We start from the raw sequence: 21,224 nt of genomic DNA on the forward strand, positions 1-21,224 counted from the left end.
AAAAATGACTCCATATATCAGCACACAGAACAAATTTAATTAGATTATGATATAACTAGTTTTGCTTAGACCATTTTTCCCTTGTAACATGCTCTCATCGTTATATATCATAAGATATTATAGTTTTGCACTTAGCTAGTCAAACTTTTCTAATTTGATCAAATTTATAGAAAAATAAACCAAAATTTAGAGCATCAAATTAGTGTCGTCAGAATCCACCCTAAAATATTTTTCATATGCCATGGTGCTGATGTGCTTGGATGCACTTTTTAAAAACTAGTAAATTTACTTCAAAAAACCTTTTAAAATTGTCACTTGCTCAACGGTGCTTCACAACTAGGGATGCCCATGAATTCACGAGTAAGTTAGGGTAAGATCTAGTTCAACTAAATAAGCTAACTTTTATTTTACGGTGAAGATCATTTTATTGAACTACAGTTAACCCTAAATTACCCATGGTCCGACGTGTATTTGCAGCCAACATAGATTCAATAAGCACCTTAATAAAACATAGCTTGCATCACAGATAATTTTACATTGCTACATTCCAATTTTTTTGGTTTAAAATACAATAATATTTTTTGAATTAATACAATTTAGGAATTAAAATGCAGTTTTAATATCTGGTTATATTTTCGAGCTAAAACTACCAAATGAGCTTAAAAATCTGATCAAATTATGGTTGCACGTGAGAGTACTTAAAACCTAAATGAATTTAGTCTGGAGAAAAATAAATTTTTTTCTTGTAAAATTATGCATTTTATTTCAGAAGTATTTTCTATAGTCAAACTATAATATAGTTTGCTAAACTTGAGAGAACGGGAGATGGTATATGATGGCTTTACGATAAATTATATGAAGTTATTTATTAATTTTGAAAATAAAAAAAATATTTGTAGACTTTTTCCCATCTCCATGCCATGTCACCTAACTAAAAGAAAGCCAACATTCATTCAAATCTTTAAAAATCAGTGGTTTTGACAGTTGGATGGAGATGAAGTGCCTACTTAGGGCGATTTCAATGGCGAAGTTGAGTTTTTTTTCTCCTGTAAATGGTATATTGAGGTACAAATTTAATTTTTCGAGTGGAGAATTTTGGTAATTCTAGATAACCAAAATTTTTATGCTAAAATTTTGTCACATCTAAGTACTTTCTCCAAGACCATAAAATAAATTATAAACGTCCACTCCCCACTGTAATATCTAGCTTTTGTTTTATATGTTTGAGCTAGGCCTAATGCAAAAATACACCATACATCTTACTCTATTTTATTTTCTAATTCCCTACCACATCATCTTAAAATCCTACGTGTGAAATGATCATTAATTGATTACCATGGGCACACCTATTGGGACTTGGTGTGCCTTTATATGAAGTTCGGGATGTTGATTTTCAAAGTTTCATGAAAGTGTTTTTGGGGTTTTAAAATAAGCTTTTCCCTTACATACTTTGTTGTATGCACTTAGTACATGCACCTTGAAAATATCTGAACAATCGGTTCTAACAATATCATTGGAGACAGTTTCACACAATCACAGATAAAGGCCAAACTTTTGGCAGTTGGCACCCACACTACAGCAGTGTTTCTCTGAAGGGCAGGCATGACCAATATTTTCAGATGCCCTACACACAAACAAAAACAGGTAAAACACCATCACACATATTACAGCTCTGAAACATGTACACAAAATTTCAAACACCATCATACACACTGCTCTGATACATCTCACACATATCAGTTAAAACCAATGCTAAGCATTAATTCATCATATAGCACATACACTGTTTGAAATTAGGCAGGAGTATATATCAATTACAACGGCACAAAATCTGTATCTGTAGACGCATATAGGTACCTTTACCATGCATATATACTATATAGAGAAAATTATATACTGAATCATATATGTGTGTGCGCGTTAGCTAGTGAAACATTCCATGTTACTACATTACACCCCTTTACAATTAACTAATTAAACTTGGCATTAATTAGCTAGATGCATGTATATATATGTATGTATATAACTATATATGTTGTGTATATATATGTAGCATATGTATGATGAGACCAAATCGTTATACTGTTAAGCACACCAGCAAACCCACACCATGCATGCATAAATGTACTGAACTGAGCATGCGGCCATGCATCTCGTCACGGGCCACCGCGCGGGTACGCGCTCCCTCCTCCGGTGAAGTGCTGGTGCTGCCCTTCCATGCCGCGGACGGCGGCGGAAGAGCTGCTCGTGGAAGCACCACCACCGGCGCCGCCGCCGTAGCTGGCGCCCGGCTGCAACGACGACCGGTACTCCATGGCCGCGGGCGGCGTCGGCTTCCAGTGCCGCTTCCGCTGGTTGATGAACCAGTTGTTGATCTGCTTCGCGTCCAGCCCCGTCGACTCCGCCAGCGCCGCCTTCTCCAGCTCCTGCAAGAACCGCGCACCAGCAGCTAGCTGCATCAATTAAACATGTTCCTAGTCTCATGCAAGATATAGAGATCGTCGTCGTCGTCGTCGTACCGATGGGTAGGGCCATCTGTAATGGAGCTGCCACCAGTGGAGGAGCTTCTGGCGAGCGTCCCTGGGCAGCTTGCCTTTCTTCTTCTTCTTGGAGAGCTCCCTCCATAGGCTGCTCAGGTAGCCGCTGTACTTGTTGAGGAGGTGGCTCTTCAGCTCCTTGTCCTCCGCGCAGGGACTGGTGATCTCCGGCAATCCGGCCATGTCGCCGGCGGCCTCCTGCTCGTCTTCCGAGGAATTGGCGCCTTCAGAGCCGTTGTCATCTGCACCTGCACGTAATAAATTAAATAGTATGTGGGTGGACAAATTATCATGGGCGCCATGTTTAAACAAAGAGATTAGTAGTATATAGGCACTTAGGCTGCATTCGGCCGCCCTTCTTTCCAATTTCCGCTCTCTTGTTTTTCACGTGTATATTTTCTAATCGTTGACCGATGGGTCTAAATTGTCTACGACAAAGTTGTTTTAATATTTACATTATTTTGTTTTCATGTTTTTATAGCTAAGACTTAATTAATTATGCTCTAATGATCGAGTCACCTGGTTTCTGTGTCACTAGGGGAGGGTTCCAAACCCTTCCTCCCGAACACAGCCTCAAACATCGCTTAGAGACTATCCTTCGTTTATCTTACCCCTTAAGGTAGTTTTGGACAATGGTGTTATGTATTTGGAAGCTTATAAAATTGTTTTGAAATAACTAATATAACATATTTACATATCATTAAATGGGAACGAGCAAGGTGATACAAAGAAGTAGTTAAGTTACTTGCTCGAAGATATAAGTCTAATGTGCATGTCACAATCAAATTCATCCAAGGTGTGTACAAATTAGATAAACACCACTTCGAAAAATCGTCACAGGGATCATATGAATTGTATTGTAAAGTTTGAGTGGTTAGATGGGCAACTTCAAAGTTTAGTTTGTTAGGGGGCGATTTTTTAGTTTTTTCAAGACAAAAACCCAAATGTCATATTTGCAAAAACAAAATAGTTTGTAAAAAAAACTTTTATTTACAAGTTCTTAACGATCTAAAAGTCAATGTTGAAAAATGAATTACGATGAAAAATCCTAAAATCAACTCCAAATTTAAGATTAAAAATTTAAATTTGGACTTAGCATAGGTAGAAGCGAAAAATAGTGTTGTTAGATGGACTTTCGGTAAAAGTTTAGGGCGGTGTGGGTATTTAAACTTCTACTTATTTGACCTGGAATCCTCTTACCGCAGTTGATGCAACAAATGTGTTGAATTAGTAAACAAAAAAATGCTTCTTATCATTTTTTCTTTCCCCTACCATCATGCAGCTGCAAAATTTCGTTTTATTTAACGCTACAAGTATACACTGTCAAGCTGAAGTAAATCGATGTCTCTCTTTTCTCGCTCTTCCACATCAACAAATTTGCCAACCTAGCAAGGCTATGAGCCCACTATATATACCCTTAGGAGCAACAAATCACGAGTTTTTTCTCCATTTAATTAACACACAAAATTTTCAGGTAAATCATAATGGATATGCATGTATATATGGTTTCCCTATATGTCTAACCATATAGCATGAGCATGAAATATATCGGCATGAAAGAAGGGCCTCGTCTTTTCGTTTTTACTTATAAGCCAAAATTTTAATTTTCAACCTTAAATTTGAAATTAATTTTAGGGTTTTTCGTCATAGTTTATTTTTTGGTCTTTGTTTTTAAGATCGCTAAGAACACATATATGAAAATTTTATTTTATAAATTATTTTTTGTTTTTAAATATGCCATCAAACGATCACGTACCCCAGAAGTCTTCAACAACTGCCCTAGCTTGGTTCTTAATTTAGCAGCTATCCTTTTCAAAAACTCAGAACTCAATGCAAATTCAATCTGTGTTTATGGAAACAATAAGGAAAATTTGCTAAAATAACATAAACTAAAAATATCATAAAAATGACAAGACACACACACAAACCAGAAATTATTTCTCTTGTAATTAAATCGTTTTAATTATAGACTTGAATTTTAAGTTAGTGTACGCCATAGGTTATGTACTCAATTTTACACATAAGCATGCCCCCCACAAGATAATAAGTCAGCAGATATAGTATAAATCTGAAAGTCGATCTGTAATATATATCACCTCACTGTGCTAGCTTCTACATTCATGTTTCTTTGTCCCATATATATACGCATTAATTGGACATTAACATTTGTTGAATTGCGATGAAGAGGTCCTCAGATTAATTTTCGATTTGCAACTGATTTATACCATATTGGTATCTAGAATAAAACGTATAGTATTTCTTTACTATAATCTTGTAGCAACATTTATTTTTTGCAAAACAAAAAAACTTGTAGCTGGAACGTGCACTAGTTTGGAGGTATTGTTGCCACGGTACTACTATATGCTATTCTTTTTGTCCAGAATGATCATCAGCTAGCTAGGGTGGCAATAGCTAATATTAATAGGAAAGCTAGAACAGTAACACAGTAAAACATACATCATATTTACAAACGAAAAAATATGACTAAATTTTTATATACGTATTCTTAGCGATCTAAAAGCAATAGTTAAAAAATAAAATATAATAAAAAACCCAAAATGAACTCCAAATTTAAGATTAAAAATTTAAATTTTGACTTATAAGCATAAATGGGACTGAAAAGACGAGGTGCTAATGTTGATTTTGAGAAGCCCTAGATCAATGGTTATTAGTAGGGCCATAGAGAGGTGTGTAAGATTAAATTTAGCTGTTCCTGAAGAATGCATGCATGATCACTGTATGATGATGATATTTTCCCTTTCTCATAACTAAGCAACCTGGCTTTGGGTTTCACCCATCTGGCTAGAGTTGTGTACATATTCCCTCTATTCCAAAATGCAAGCTTTTCTAGAACTCAAGTTTTGTGTCATAATATAAATATTTCTATGTGTGATTCCCATGATTTAAATTATTCTAATGTTTTCAGAGTCAATCAAGTGCCTACAAAGAAAATTTAATCAATTCAAAATTAATAAATTAACTACTAAGTGACTAAAAGAAAATCTTTCTACATCTTCTTAGTATATATCCTAAACAACCTAGAAATGCTTATATTTTAGAACAAATGTAATATATAACAACTTTCTATTCAAACAATTAATATATAAGACTAGCAATCTGATGGATTAGAGCAGGTACAATAGCAGGCTATAAGCCAGCTATAAATATATTTTAAAGAGATAAGAGAAGAGAGAAGAGAGGTGAGCTACTAATTTGTAGCCAGCTAGCACGGACTCGAAGACACAGTGCGTGTATGACAGGTGGGACATGGTAGTATATATTTTGTAGGTTACTATTGTATGAATTAGCTATTAGATTAACTATAGATGAATTGGAGCCAGTAGTTGACTATACTATTGAACTTGCTCTTAGATTTCAAAATACATAAGTAAATAAACAGAAGCTGCAAGTCAAAATCACCACCCAATTACTGAACAGATCTATAAAGACCCTGCTATCTAGCTATGTAATTAAGCTAGGCGATGCCACTCCCCCACCATCCTGCAGCGTCCATTCATCACCACGCATGCATGCAACACTTGTCGAATGCAATCAAACAATAATCACAGGCAAAGCTTAGCTAGCGCAGCTGCTGCTAATGACGAGACTAGCTGCAGTAGCACGGGCAGCCAACATTTGCATCAGGAGCTCACATGCCGGTGCAGGCACACATATATATCAAGCACGTACGCCCCCCCTGCAGAATTGCCGGCAATCAACGTACGTGTGCACAGTGCTAGCTCGTGCGTCGATCGATCGATCTCTCTCTGCAGATGTCTCACAGCTGCAATATGCTGCATATATGTCGCCGGCCAAAGCATGCATGCATATATATATGAGTCTCTCTCTCTCTCTCTCTATATATATATGCATCGATCCGTCCATGTATAAACGCATGCATGCACGAATTAACTTGGGGATTAATGGTGCATGCTTGACACATGAGTTCTGCAGATGACCATTCTTCAGAGCTCTAGCCAGTGAACTCGTGATCGATCGATAGGGATCCTTAATTAGTTGTTTGTTACTTTTTCTCTCGCTAGCTAGCTGCAGTGATGACTTGTTTTTATCTGATAGGGATCCCAAACCTGGCAAGCAGAAACAGTGGTGCAGGCCACTACTACAGGTACGCCATAGCTGCCGCTAATTCAGAAAGAAATAGCTGGAGTTGTGTCAGCTCTTGCAGAACTGTGTTATACTGCAGCATCGTTTGGCCCCATTTCCTGCGTACCATGTCCACATATATGCGTACCAACAAGCTAGTAGGCAGCAAGTAATTAAACTAATTAAAATAAAAGCGATCATTAAGTTCATTAAGTTAGTGTGCATTAGGCACTAACTTAATTAGCCTCCTTTTTTGGAGCAGCACATGCAGTTAACGAAAATTAATTATAAACGAATGTTAATTTGTCTCATTTGTCTTGGGAGATCTCTTGGCTTGCCAAAGGGGAATATATGCTAGCTCAACAACTTCATGCAGGTGATGGGATTATCTGATCATGCATGCACTAATTTGTCTCATTTTTCTATATTAGTTATAGAGGAATTATTGCTGCGATTCTCTAAACTCGCTGCATACCAACGCCCCAATTAAAATGCCCTAGTATATATAATTTTCTAAGCAGTTCCATGACAAAAACGAATTAGTGCATGCATACCATGTGTCTGGCCTGTATATATATGTCTTCACACAATTTTACATCACTCTGAATATATTCAGGGATAAGGTCGAAGTAAACATCATAAATGGAACAACTGTTCAGTACTTCTTTTATTTCATAGCCCATCTGATTAATTAATTGTTCAAATCATACGCATTATATTCCATTTCTTGCTTTGAAAATCACTTCAAATTATGTGCACAGATAAACACAGCTCACACTCACACGGCATGCTACATATGCAGCACTATAGCGTGTTCATTTTCAGAACTGACAAACAAAACATGTACTAGGATGCCTGCTCAGCAACAGGATGTGTATATATCCTTTTCAGAAAAACTGCACATCTGAAAAGAAAACAGAAAAGAGAAGCATAATCACCTAGCGTAAATGAGTCGATCTGCGCCTCCATGTTTCTGAAGAACTGGTCGGCCTCTTGGATTGGTCGCGTTAGCTCCTGCCTGTAGCTCACCAGCACATCAATGTAGGTTTCCTGCTCACGAATTTATACGCATCCAAATTTAACCCCTTTTTTTTGTAAGAAAAGGCGTTCTAAATTAAACAGTATAGTAAAGTTAAACTATATATATATATTCTTTTGGAGAATTCCATGACTGGCTTCCACACTATGGAGAGTTGCAGAACAGCAGAAATCATATTGTTAGATTACCATGAACTCGTTGAGCTCTGGGTCTGACGACGGCCCTTGGTGTCTGTCTTCTGAACGAGAGTCGAGCTCGCCGGCGAGGGCGGATAGCCGGCCGACGACCTCCGGCGGAGCTCCGACCTTAGGTGACACAGAATCAAGACCATTTCCACATGCATAAATTCAAACAATTGGAAGAGAAAAAGAATCGCACAAAAGGGTAGATCGAATTGCCATGAATCTATACATATTACATGCGTTTGGGGGATGCGAAGCTAGTAGTACGTACCTTCTGGCAATCTATGAAGGCTCTCAGGAGAGCCGGATAGAGCGGGTGAGACATGATCTTGGCTTTGATTGCATCCGTTTCCCTCTCATGGAAGGATTGTCTAGAAGGTTCCAAGGCCGCCGGGGATGCCGCCGGCGCCGGCGAGGCAGATGTGGAGGCTGGGTTGTCCAAGGTGAGGCACAAGGAGGACGTGGCGGCCTTAGAGTCAGGTGCAAGAAGAGGATCAAGCTGCTCCATGGGTGTACTTATCTTCAAGCTAATCCCTAATTATCTACTAGTGAGGGTGGATTAAAGAGCAGGAGAGGGGAAGAGGGGGCACTAATCCTCTATAGGATTGTCTTCCAATCCTGGATCGAAGTGAGAGAGAGGAGAGAGGAGAGAAAGAGAGAGAGAGAGAGGGGAGAGGTGTGGTTTGCACTTAAAATCTAGATACAGTGGCCGGCCAGTAATGCAGATGAGAAAAGGGGGCCAATAATGGAAGGGAACAATAGTTGTTGTGGAGTAGGGAATTGCTGTTCTTGAAGGAGAAAAAAAGTATTGCTCTGTCCCACAACAGAAATAAATCCAACCCCATATTAATATATATATTAAAACTTTTCATAGTAGTTTCTACTTGTAATGAATAATACTTAATGGGTCTCCAAAATAACTCCATCTTTCAAGCTTAAAAATTCATTGGACTAGAAAGAATAAAATTGTGTTGGGAGTTGGGACGTACAGATTAGATACAATCATCCATGTAATATTGCGGGGCCAGATTATTAACACCGAATTAGATTTGATATACAAATCTGGTTTTTGTTTATATATTACATTTGTGTATACTACTATTACATATGTTTCCAAATATACACTCCCATTGTCTACAAATATATGCACTCCGAGTTTGTCTACAAATACAAAGATTTCTATAGTATTATATTACTTGTGTAATCAACCATCTTTCGTTCAATTTCAATCCTATCTTACCCTTAACCATCTCCTATTTAATGAGGGGTGTCAAAATCGTTTTTCTCTTCATCCTAATATCTCTAAAAAAGTCTAGAGATGCTTATATTTGTGGACAGAGTAATCCCTCCATCCCAAAACAAATCAACTTTTCAGTTTTTAGACACAATATTTAACTCTTCGTCTTATTCAAAACAATTTATGATTAATAATTTTATTTTTATTAGATGATAAAACATGTACTCTATGTGTGACTAATTTTTTTAAAATTTTTTAAATAAGACGGATGATCAAATGCTCGACATAAAGACCAAAAAGTTGATTTTTTGTGGGACGGAGAGAGTAGTATTCAATATGTATTTTTGTAAACGAATATATCAAATAAATAATATTGTTTGCATAGAAATTTCTTATATCTTATAAATACATTTTTCTCATATATATATATATATATTTATGTTACTTATTCTCTGCCGTTATAACTTGAGCCTACCATGATCTAATCATCGATAAATTTTCCTCCAGTTAATATAATAATTCTAAGCCTCTAAAGAAAATTTGTTGACTCCTTCTCGACCTCTCTTAGTAATATAACTAGGGGATATCTCATAAAATTTTAGCACAAAGCTAGATAATATATTGAAATAGCATTAGATTGCATAAATTCCTAAATTTGATTTTTCGTAGATGTAATTATATTTTCTAAACAACAGATTGAGTAAGTAGAACTAGATTTTCATATGCAACTCTTATATTTTGTTTGTATATATACAAATATTTTTTGTATACACTATATCAATCAACCTATGTTGTTATCATCTAGACCCAGCAGATTTAATTATTCATTTTTTCTCTCCCTAATTAATGTGGGAATTCGTAGGCTTCAGAGTGTATTTGGTATATTCATCTACGAACCAATGTATATGTTATATGTCTAGATTAATTAGTATCCATATGAATCTATAGATAAACCGAAACATCTAATAATCTAAAACGGGTTTGTTGTACTGAGCATTATGTGTTATGAAAAAGAGGCATAAGCGAGACACACATTTAATGTGGAAAACCCTTATGGAAAAAACCATATGTGCCAACCGACAGAAACATTACGAGGAGATGAATACAACGCAGGGGAATAACAATGAGAACTTGCCTCTTCTTGTGCTTGGTATTCTTGAGGCACACAGCTTAGTTTGATCATATTTCAACCATGTGTGGACGTGTACGAACCATGTGTGTGCCTCTGTTGATCATGTGGTGACGCTAGTGTGGTGTGGGCGTGAGTTATGTGGGTCCAATTAATTAATCATAATGATTTTTCTTAAAAATACCGAAGCATGAAAAATCCTATTTATCATTTAACATATATTTCACGTGGATATGAATTTTCTCGATGTTCTTCTTTGTTTGCAATGTACCAATTAGACATATGTTCTGTACACTGAAAGCGGTACGTGCTGGTACGTACGGTGTCAATTTAATTCCGTTCCAATCATTATGAACATGTTTAAATCATATAAACAAGTGGATTGCACGACACAGTTTTGTGCAGAGCTAAATAATTTAAGTATAGTTTAATTTAATATAAATCTTAAGACTTTATCTACTACTATTACTAAAAATACCCTAGTCTGGTGGCAGTGAATCTGCCACCACCACTAATGATGTGCGAGCCCATTCTATCAGTGTCTAACCACTCATTCACCCTATTGTCAATGATGTGCGGTCCCGTTTGTTAGTGTGCAACAACTCTCCACCTGCAATTTTCTATACTCCTATAAGGCTATAACACCAACTCCCTCCTATTTTTTTGAAAGGAAAAATAACTAAGGCCTATATCAAACCCTTTTTATTAGCTCTACTTTAATAACAAGCTAATGATATTTTTTTAGTAAAATACTGTTGCAACACAAGGTAATATTCTACTACCTCTATTTCATAATGTAAGATGTTTGACTTTTTTGGTTGCAACTTTTAATCATTCGTCTTATTTAAAAATTTAGTACAAATATAAAAAATGACAAGTCATACTTAAAGTTCTTTTGATAATAAAGTAAGTCACAAGCAAAATAAATGATATTTCTATAATTTTTTTAATAAGACAAATGGTCAAACATTACAAGGAAAAAAGTCAAACATCTTACATTATGAAACGGAGGGAATAGTTTCTATATAAACATGTATACAATGTATACTTAGATTCATATATAATTCTTAGCTTCTATTTTTATTAGGTTTAGATTTCATATACAAATCTTGTGTATTCTATTTCTATATGTCTAGATTTGGTATGCAACTCTTTTATTCTATTTTTATGATACTATATTTTTATATATAACTATATCAATTAATCTAGACCACTAAAATTTGGACCCACTGCAATCGATTATTTTTATGATATATATCCAATGGTCAACATTTTTTTATTCGATCATTTTGAAAATTTAATTATAGTCTACGTGCATGAACATGCATTGTGCCTTCTTTAAAAATTATGTTACAATATAATAGAAATTACTAAGAAATTAGCACACATCGATCAGCTGAAAGTCATATATCACGTCAAAAAGAAAAGAAAGATAGTGGGCACGCAGAAGAGACAGGTTAATTAGTTCGCACGATCTGAAAGCTGCTGATATCCTTGTACCATCGAAGAAAGGACAGTGCATCTGAATATTTTTTTCGTTGGTGTTCATACTGATTAATTTATATATTCAGCCATAAATCTACTGTGTAAATTGCCATATATACACTACCAATGATATCTTCAGTGTTGGGCCAACACTCAGTTACTGCCTTTGTCCTGAAATAAGATCATTTTTCGTTTTTCCGTGTCTAAAGTTTGAACATTCGTCTTATTTGAAAAAAAATTACGATTAATATTTTTTTCTGGCTAGATAATAAAACATGAATAATACTTTGTGCGTGACTAATTTTTTTAAGTTTTTATACAAAATTTTTAGATAAGACGAATGGTCAAACGTTGGACATGGAAAAACAAAAAATGATCTTATTGCGGTTTAACAACGACCTAATTAATTAATTAATCGCAGTGCAGTATATTTATGTGCTAGTTTCGATCGATTAATTGAACGGTCGGGAAATTCCATCGATCTGACAGATCGCCAATCACACGATCTTGGATTTATTAAAGTTAGGACAGAACTGAAATATTTGGTCGATCAGATATGGCCACTGACGATCGATCATTTCCGTGCATCTTCCGGCCTTAATTATCTGGAGTTTCTGTCTACACGTCGGACTCAGTGTGCAGTGGTATGTCGTACTCTCTGCCGTAATGGAGGAACAAAGAAATTAAGAATTGTGTCGGTACAAGATATATTTTTTTCTCTCTATCTTTCAATCGTTTTCCTATACTGTTTTCAGCCGAGATGCTATCACCTTTTAGTACACTACAGACACAGATTTCTATGGGGGACTTGTCAATGTTTTGACAGTACCTAGAGATAATTAATTTAGAACCAACCTGTATTATTTACTCCCAGTAGAGATTTTCTTTAAGCCACAGAATCACTGGAAAGGAAGAGTGGACAGTCTGATTACATATGAATAGGAATCAATTACGTGAGGGTTCTGGTTTGATATGTAGTGGTCCTAAATCTCTTGAGCATGTGTGTTAAATTATAGGAGGCACACTTTTGAATCTCTGAATTTTGTGCACATGATGGCGCAGGGGCCGATTGCGTTTGAGCATGGAGCCCCCCTCTCTCCAATTGTCTCTGTGAAAATCCAACGGGTGTAGGGGCCACCCTGGCCTTTTATATATATATATATATATATATATATATGTCCATGTCTTTAGAACTAATAAAAACTTAGTACAGGGGTTTACTCTACATCCCTTCTGTTGTTTCTGTTCATAATCACAAGACGTATAATTTGAATATATTTGTTGAAACAAAACCCAGGTGCATGCACTCCAATGAGATAAATTAAAATTTCCTCATAGGATCGATCCTATTTGTTCTTCTAACCGTAATCTATCCATTACCATATTAATGGAATCCCTCGTATTTCTAAAATTTCGTATATATGGCGGTACTCGAGTCTTTTTTCCCTCTAATTAGCTCTCAATTTTGTTACCACATAAACTTGTTTGCAAACTAAGTCAAAATACACCCTATATCAATTGCCAAACCTTTTTCAACAATTTCATATTTTAGAAAAATATTAATTGACATAAATTAAAAAGAATATTACATATAAACGGCCTAAAATGTTTTAATTGTGAATGCATATATATATATAGAATGGCCAACGAGAAAAATATATAAAGGGCTTCTTACTTTGCAACGCGTGAATTGAAAAACGTGGACAGGGATAACCTTGGAATATGCAATTTTCTATAGGAATTGAAAACACAACAATCAGTCAACACATAATATTTGGATCCTCCACATGAAACTTGGAGGAAAAAAATATTACTCTCTCCATATTTTTTTTATATGATATTGTTGACTTTTAGGTTCACGTTGACTATTATCTTATTAAAAATATACAATTATTAATTATTTTGTTATAATATGATTTATAACTATAGGAATTTTAAGTATATCTTATAATTTTGCATATTTGGATATAAATTTTTAATCAGATTAATGATCAAATATAGAATCAAAAGTAAACGGTGTCATATAAAAATATATATAGAGGGAGTATTAGAATAGAGTTGAGAAACGAAGAGAGAAAGTAAGTAAGTGACTTGGACTAGCTTCTTAAAGTGAAGCAAGTGAGGATTTAATTAGCTCATGTTTGAAAATCCTCGAGAAAATAAAGAAAAAATGAATATTCCAAAGGAAATGATTTTAACTCAATCCTACAGTCCAAAGGATAGGGAAAGTTTCCTATGGATTTTTAAATCGTTTGAAAATTTGAGGAATAGCTTGATGTAGTGGTCAGATTTTTTTTATTTTTTCTGCTACACTACGAAAGCAGGAGAAACATGTGAAGCAGCGATAGTAATAACGTGCAAAAAGACAGAGGAGCCATGGTAGTAGTACTACCTCTGCCCCTAAATGTTACCTCTGTCCCTAAATGTTTGACGCTATTGATATTTTTATACACGTTTGATCATTCGTCCTATTCAATTTTTTTAAAAAATATGTAAAGTTATATATATGCATAAAAGTATATTTAACAATAAATATATGATATAAAATAATTAATAATTATGTTAATTTTTTAAATAAGACGAATGGTTAAACGTGTATAAAAAAAATCAACGGTGTCAAATATTTAGGGACGAAGGGAGTATATGATATACAGGTGAGGAGCAAATGTTGCGTGACAGTGTGAGCATATATATGTCTGCACGCAGGCTCAGAACACCGAGGCCCTACTAATCCATGCATCATCACTTTGGCTCCTGCATGCATGCTGAAGTAGAGATAGAGACGCTGCTTTCAGACAAGGTGATTTAATGCTTAACCATCTCTGCGACGACATAATCAATGGTATTATTATCATACTGCCAGACTAAGGGCCTAAGCTTAGCAGAACTGACGAGTAGTTAGTTAACGTATGTTTTGGTCGTTACTCCAATAAGCCGGCCCACGTGACCGATTTAATTAATTGCGTAGCTAGCTAGCCCGCCCTGCACCGCTCCCAACAAGAGGGAGCCAGTAGCTACTCTAGGAAGGAGGATGGTTGAAGCATCATGCATATCGATCGGTGTTGTGGAGGGAGGAGGAGGAAGAACAGGAGTAGGGTGGTGTCAATGTCGATCGGATGCATGGGTGGGTGCTGACGGCCGGCGCGCTGGAAGCAGGCTGGTTGGCCGCGTGAAATGTGGCGATCAGGAGATCGATCGATCGATAAGATTGGACCGAAAACGAGAGGAGTTTTTAGGCTGCGTTTAGATAGGAAAAAATATTTGGGAGAGGGGTCACATCAACACGTACTGAGTCTTATTAATCCATCATTAGCATATGTTGGTTACTGTAGCACTTATGGCTAATTATGTACTAATTAGGCTTAAAAGATTCATCTCGTGATTTCCTTCATAATTGCATAATTAGTTTTAATGTTTCATGTATATTTAATGTTTCATTTAGGTATCCAAAGATTCGATGTGATATTTGGGAAAAAGTTTTTAAGAACTAAATAGAGCCTTATTCACTGTATCCATCCGGAGATAACGCAGCGACGTGTATCGTCGATAGCTTGAATATATTTGCGTGTCGGCTGTCTTGGAGCAGGTACAATAGAGGTGCTAAGCTGACTTCAAAAAAAAATATTGCTGAGTTGGCAAAAATAAAGAAGGAGAGAGAAAATGGATGGATGCTTAATTTAGAGCCAGGCTGCACATACAGACCAAGAAAAAGTACTACTTACAAGATAAAGAAAGAGATGCGATAAGGTATATAAAAATATAATATTATTGTCATGATAGAATAAGCTGAAAATTAGAGTTTAGAGTCTTTATTATATGTGTTAGCTACAAAATTACTTAGGTATAACATGGAATGAAATTGGAGTAGATAACGGATGATCTTGCTCTTATAAGGAGCCAGCCAGTCGAAGAGGCGAGAGACTTCCACTTTTAAGTGAGCGAAAATCCTCTTAATTTGTAATGCGAGACTATTCTAATAGTGTGTACGCTTAAAAGTGGAAGACGAGCGCGCGATTCGCGGGAGATGTATCGATCCGCATCACATCCATCTCGACTCGGCCGGCATCCTTAATTTTCCCAACTCTCTCTCTCTCACTCTGCTGGTCACTTCGATGCATGATCAGCTTCCTTCCTCCTCCTGGGCCTGGGGCACACATGCATGCATGCATATCATCACTTCCGGCATGCATGCAGGGCTAGCTAGCTAGCAGGTACGTCGTCCGTCGGTTCTCGCTTGTCAGCCAGGGTATTAATTTGTTTATGGACTCGGAAAGAGTATGGCAGATATCATTAAAAACACAAAAATTTGTCAGAGGACACCAGTGTTATTATTTTATTATTTTTAGTTTAAATACAGGGACAAGCATGTAAAAAATGAGAATATTTCTAGGACCGCCAACGTGTAATTTGATTGGGTGTGTGGTTTGAACTAAACCCGCGACTTGTTATGCTACCTCCTAAATGGCTAAATCTCCCCAAAATCCCAGCACTAGTAAAGGATCCGATGGCATCTAATGCAATGGCATCAAGGGGCTTTTCCTAATAGCAAATTGGCAACAAGGGTCATTCTTATCGAAAGTGTTTGTCTCCTTGTTTAGTCCAGAAATAATAAACTTTAGATGTCCATGGCATCTACTGCAATGATGGTTGTGTGCTCCATTAGATTTTCAATAGTTTTTAGGATGTCCATGGGTTATTTCACGTTCTCGTAATTTCCACCAGTAAAGATCATAAACTTTAGATGTTCTATAAAACTTTTACCATCATTATTAGACATCGTTTCTAGCAACCTCACAAATATAATTGTTTCTAGTGTTTAAATTTTATTCCAAAATAAAATACTTCTCCACGTACTCTCTCTTACAATAATCAATCACAACCACATCTCATTTATTTCTCCATCTAACTACTTTCTCATATGACTTGATCGCAATTTACAACAACCCATAGTTTAGGGCCTGTTTGGATTTAGGGATTTTTAGTAGTCTCTAGACTTTTTTTAGTCCCTCCTGTCTGGGAAGAGGGACTAAAAGTTATTATAGGGTACAAGTACTATAGTACCCCTGAGAAAGAGTATGGAGAAGAGGGGAGAGAAGAGGGGTCGGGCCGGGGCGGCGCCATCTGGCGAGGGTAGGCGGGCGGGGACGCGCGTGTCGAGAGCTCGGGGGGTGGGGGGCATCGTTATAGGGAGAGAAGAGGGGGCGGGCGAGCGGGCGGGCAAGGCGGCGCCGGTGGTCGGTCGGGTGGGAGGCGCACGTCGGGAGCTCAGGTGGGCGTCGGAAGAGGGGGCGGGGGCGGCGCCGTCGGGCGGGCGGGACGGCGCGTGTTGGGAGCTCGGGTGGGCGTTGGCAGAGAAGAGAGAAGAGGGGCAACATGTGAAAATAGAGAGAAAATGTCCCTTCCAAGAGACTACTGATTTTTGAGGTACTACACAAAAAGTCCCTTCTGTTTGAAAGAAGAGAGACTTTTTTATAAAAATTCTAGGGACTTTTTTGGATCCAAACAAGGTCTTAGTTCTTTTGATCTCTGCAAAGAGGTTTCTAAATATTTATTTTTTAGGGTAGACAAATACAAATACATGGGTATGTGTCCAGTCAAAACACTCCATCAGATTTTTATTGACGCCATTGACATTTCGATTCAGCGTTGGCTCTTCGTCTTATTTATTTGTTACTCAAGTAATTTTAAATATAATTTATAATTTTATATATTTGAATAAAATTTTTAAATAAGATTAAGCATTAAACATAAATCTAAAAGTTAATTATATCAATTAAAAATCGAACAAAATATTTGGATATAAGCAGGTACCCTGGCCTGGTTGGTTTTAGTCGGGCCATCAACGTGACTCACCTTGCAGTTAACGTTTCCGCGTGTAAGTGGAAAAGGACTCAACGTGTACTCATGTACAACCCCGGGCCCACCCACATCAATGGGCTGGACAGTTACTGTAGAAGCATCACATGCATCCTGGGAGCGCGCGGGGCCTGCGACATTCCGCGGTTCGTTGGTCTCGTCAGTACCGCAAAAAAATTAAGTGTGGTTGGAGGCCTCCTGTCTTTTGCAGATTTATCACCAGCCTCAACTTTCAGATTTTTTTTCCTTCTTCTTTCCAATATCCTGTGTGTTGCTAAATAAACGGTTCCTTGTACTGCTTAAAATATTTAATAGCTTTTTAAATACTGTTTATATACAGTGCTGTTGAAGTTATAATATTACTGTCACTTTTCCCGTGAGCACACGGTGGCGTGCGTAACCACTAATATCACATCCGCGTCACCTGTACACCGGAGGGAGAAGTAGGGAGAAGTATGTTTTTATTCCTACCATCATAAATTTTCTTGCGATTAACAGAAAAAATTGATAACTTACTATAGATAATCAAACATGTATATAATTTTCAAAAATAGGTAGATTAGATCATTGTTTGAATATATCTTTGTTATTTAACTAATTAGAACCATGCCACCGTAATAATTATAAAATTGGATCCATATAACACTATACACCTCCAAGACATTACACCTCCATGACATTAGAATCGAGGCTACCATATTATATGAACCAAAATATCCATACTCTAAATTTATTAAAGAACCACATGTTTGTTCCAACATCTTCCTCCTTCACCCTTCTCTCTTTTCTTTCCTCAACATCTCTCACTACCTTTGCCTTCTCTCCAGGTCAGTGCCTAGCGTTGGACTACAAAGTAGTGCCCGACAATGGTGTATGAGGCAATAGATCTTGAGTGGGAAACCTAATCGACAAGAAAGGTGGAGGTTGGGGGGAAGTAATCCAAATAGGTTCGAGGCTGATGAGGGGTTTTCGGTGAATTCAACCAACATTAGGAGCTCTATTTAGAGAAGATCTAACAACGACTACCCATCAAAGAAGTGACCAAAGCATGGTTGACTATGGCATGTTGGATGCCGCCTCTACGAGGACGCCACCAGGGTTCTGGTACCAAAGTCACCATGGAGGTTGAAGAAGTTGTCGAGGGCGAAGTAGAGAGCATCTAGAGATCAAGAGTGGAGCTAGGATTTAACATCATTGGTGTCATCTCTATTATATCATTGAATTATTTTATAAATACACATTAGAAAATATCAATTTATAATAGAGATGACCAAAGATCATTGGTGTCATCATACACCATGAAATGGGGCTAGCTTCGTCCCTGCTAGAGATGGTGTCACTGCTATCCCAACATCAGTGGTGGTCGATGTCTTGAACTACAACATCACCAAGCGACCTAGAAGCCATTGCCACATCAAGGTCTACCTCCGCTGCACGTTAGCATGACAGAGAGTACGATGTTGGTCGTAGCTTCATCAGACATTGCTGTAACCGTCACCTCCACCTGCTACTCTAGTGAGCTAGCTTTGAGCTCGAGTTGCTTTGGACATCTTCGGTGTCAGTGTTACGACCATAGAGAAATATATGAGATAGATAGGGACTGAGGCACATGTATTTTGGTCTAATGAAAAGACGGTAGCCTGAAAATAATAATAATTGAAAATGTGTTTAAGGTGGTGTAGCATGAATCCAACTTTAGACTTACGTGGATATGATTACCAATAAGGGTCCATTTGGTAGGACTCTGAACTCTAGATCCTAACTCCAAACTCCAACTCTAATGAGAGTTGCTCCTGTGAGAGCTGGAGAACAGATCAAAACTGTTTGGCTAGCTTGGTTTACTCCAAAACTACTAAAAAAGAGGATACAGAGTATATTGACAATAATACACTTGCTGAATATGTGTAGTCATGATAAAGCCATAATTTAATAATGTTTTTTATGTGATTAAATACTGATTATTTTTCTTTTAAATTTAAACAACATAATTATATGGTTACAAAATACTATATATATGACAGTGAACACAACATAAACGTTTAATAATAATATATAGTAGCATTTGTCATAAACATAAATGAAATGAGCACAAGATAACATGCTATGAAGCTGTGGTATAAATCTATTATGCCACGAGCATTGCCGCCGAGTCCTACGCGCGTCATCGCCGCTACGACCTACGAACCGCTCTGCGCTTTACAATCGGAGGGAGACGGAGAGAGAATAATTAGGGTATATAAGTGGAAGATTCGAGTAATTACAGTAAAATAATAAAGGATAGTGGGTCTTTTAGCGTGGAGTGGAGCTGTGGAGAAGCAAAAACCTAGCTCCACCTTTGTAGTTTATTTTTTAGGAGCAGCTCTGCCAACTACGCTATAAAAAATTAGAATCTATATCGTTTGGCACCACATTGGCTCCAAATAAGTTGGAGTTGGTAGCTGGAGCTACGCCAAACAGGCCCTAAATAAATAGTAACGTTAGATTTCAAAACCACTAAAGTTACAGTGGCATCATTTACTTAATTAAGTAATTAACCCTTCCCAAAAAATGTACTATCTTTGTCCCTAAATATTTGATGCCGTTGACTTTTTATACACGTTTGACCATTCGTTTTATTCAAAAAATTTACATAATTATTAATTATTTTTATATCATTTTATTTATTGTTAAGTATACTTTTATGCATATATATATATATATAGCTTTACATATTTTTCTAAAAAATTGAATAGCGAATGGTGTATAAAAAAATCAAGTATATCTCAGCTAGTGTGGTCGAAATTAAGCCATCGTTGTCCTCCAAAAAGGAACCGAGGGACGATCAATCAGTCACAGCTCACAAGAACCATACAGCAACGCGCCGTGGAACGAAGGATGCGACCCCGGCTCCTCCCTCCCCCTCCTGTCTCCCCCACAGATGAGCAGCAAGCCAGCCCGCGACGCGCCACCCGCCGCCGGTACGGTCGCCGCGCCCGGGAGGGCCCCGGCCGGAACAAGAGTTTCGCGCGCGTCCCCAGCTGCATTATTCCACCCGCCGCTGGCCGGCCAGCTAGCGAGCGTACGTATCAGGCCCCGGCCGGGCGCCGGCCAGCCAGGCGACGATCTAGAAGTAGATAGCTTCGGCCAGCCGCTTCCGACCTTCTACTACTCTAGCTCCCTCCCTCCCTCCCTCCATTCCTTTCCTTCCAAATAACCATGGGGGCGGGCACTGTTTGCGTCTTGTTGCTCGCCGCTGGGGCCGAGAGGAGAGCGAGCGTACTCTGCTCCCGGTGAACAGTCCCTTTTGAAACACCGCGAATCTGACACTAGCTTAATTAGGCTGCTTAGCTAGGTTTAGGACTATACGTGGCAACACCAAAACTGGGTTTCGTAAGGATGCGAAAGTTTTCTTTTCTTTTTCATTAGGTCGAGATAAGGTTTGTTGTAACCCAGAGATCAATCATTTGTGAAACACGACCATACATATAGCAAAATTATGTTTCTTTAAAAAAAATTGATAATTGAAAATGTACCTACTACTGTTCTGGTTTTATGTTTGATCTAAGTCTGTTCGTTTGTCTTATTAAAAGAATACAGAATTATTATTTATTTTATTACGATTTCTTTTTTTATTAAATAAACTTTTTAGAGAGGGTCGTTATATTTGATATTTTTT

At 37.3% G+C, this 21,224-nt stretch overlaps 1 protein-coding gene across 2 annotated transcripts; it reads right to left on the minus strand.

The window, feature by feature from the left end:
• Window positions 1-1,894: 1,894 nt before the first annotated feature.
• LOC102714636 (homeobox protein knotted-1-like 4) lies at window positions 1,895-8,556 on the minus strand. 2 transcript variants are annotated; one of them, XM_006651615.2, is made up of 5 exons: window positions 8,134-8,556; window positions 7,869-7,985; window positions 7,580-7,691; window positions 2,520-2,779; window positions 1,895-2,426 (listed from the first exon to the last, which is right to left on the minus strand). In XM_006651615.2, the coding sequence occupies exons 1-5, from the start codon at window positions 8,368-8,370 to the stop codon at window positions 2,157-2,159; spliced, it is 996 nt and encodes a 331-aa protein (XP_006651678.1). In that variant the 5' UTR covers window positions 8,371-8,556; the 3' UTR covers window positions 1,895-2,156. The 2 variants fall into 2 exon arrangements, with proteins under 2 accessions (XP_006651678.1, XP_015691307.1); XM_015835821.1 differs by having other exon boundaries at window positions 2,520-2,785.
• Window positions 8,557-21,224: the final 12,668 nt, after the last annotated feature.

Source organism: Oryza brachyantha, chromosome 3 (assembly GCF_000231095.2).
Source record: "Oryza brachyantha chromosome 3, ObraRS2, whole genome shotgun sequence".
NCBI lineage: Eukaryota > Viridiplantae > Streptophyta > Magnoliopsida > Poales > Poaceae > Oryza > Oryza brachyantha.

Excerpts from the sequence above, each read along its gene's own strand:
- LOC102714636 (XM_015835821.1), bottom strand. The coding sequence starts at position 8,370 with ATGGAGCAGCTTGATCCTCTTCTTGCACCTGACTCTAAGGCCGCCACG. Across the intron at positions 7,692-7,868 it reads CAGAGCTCAACGAGTTCATG|GAAACCTACATTGATGTGCT; the intron begins GTAATCTAACAA and ends ATTCGTGAGCAG. Across the intron at positions 2,427-2,519 it reads ACAGATGGCCCTACCCATCG|GAGCTGGAGAAGGCGGCGCT; the intron begins GTACGACGACGA and ends CGGTTCTTGCAG.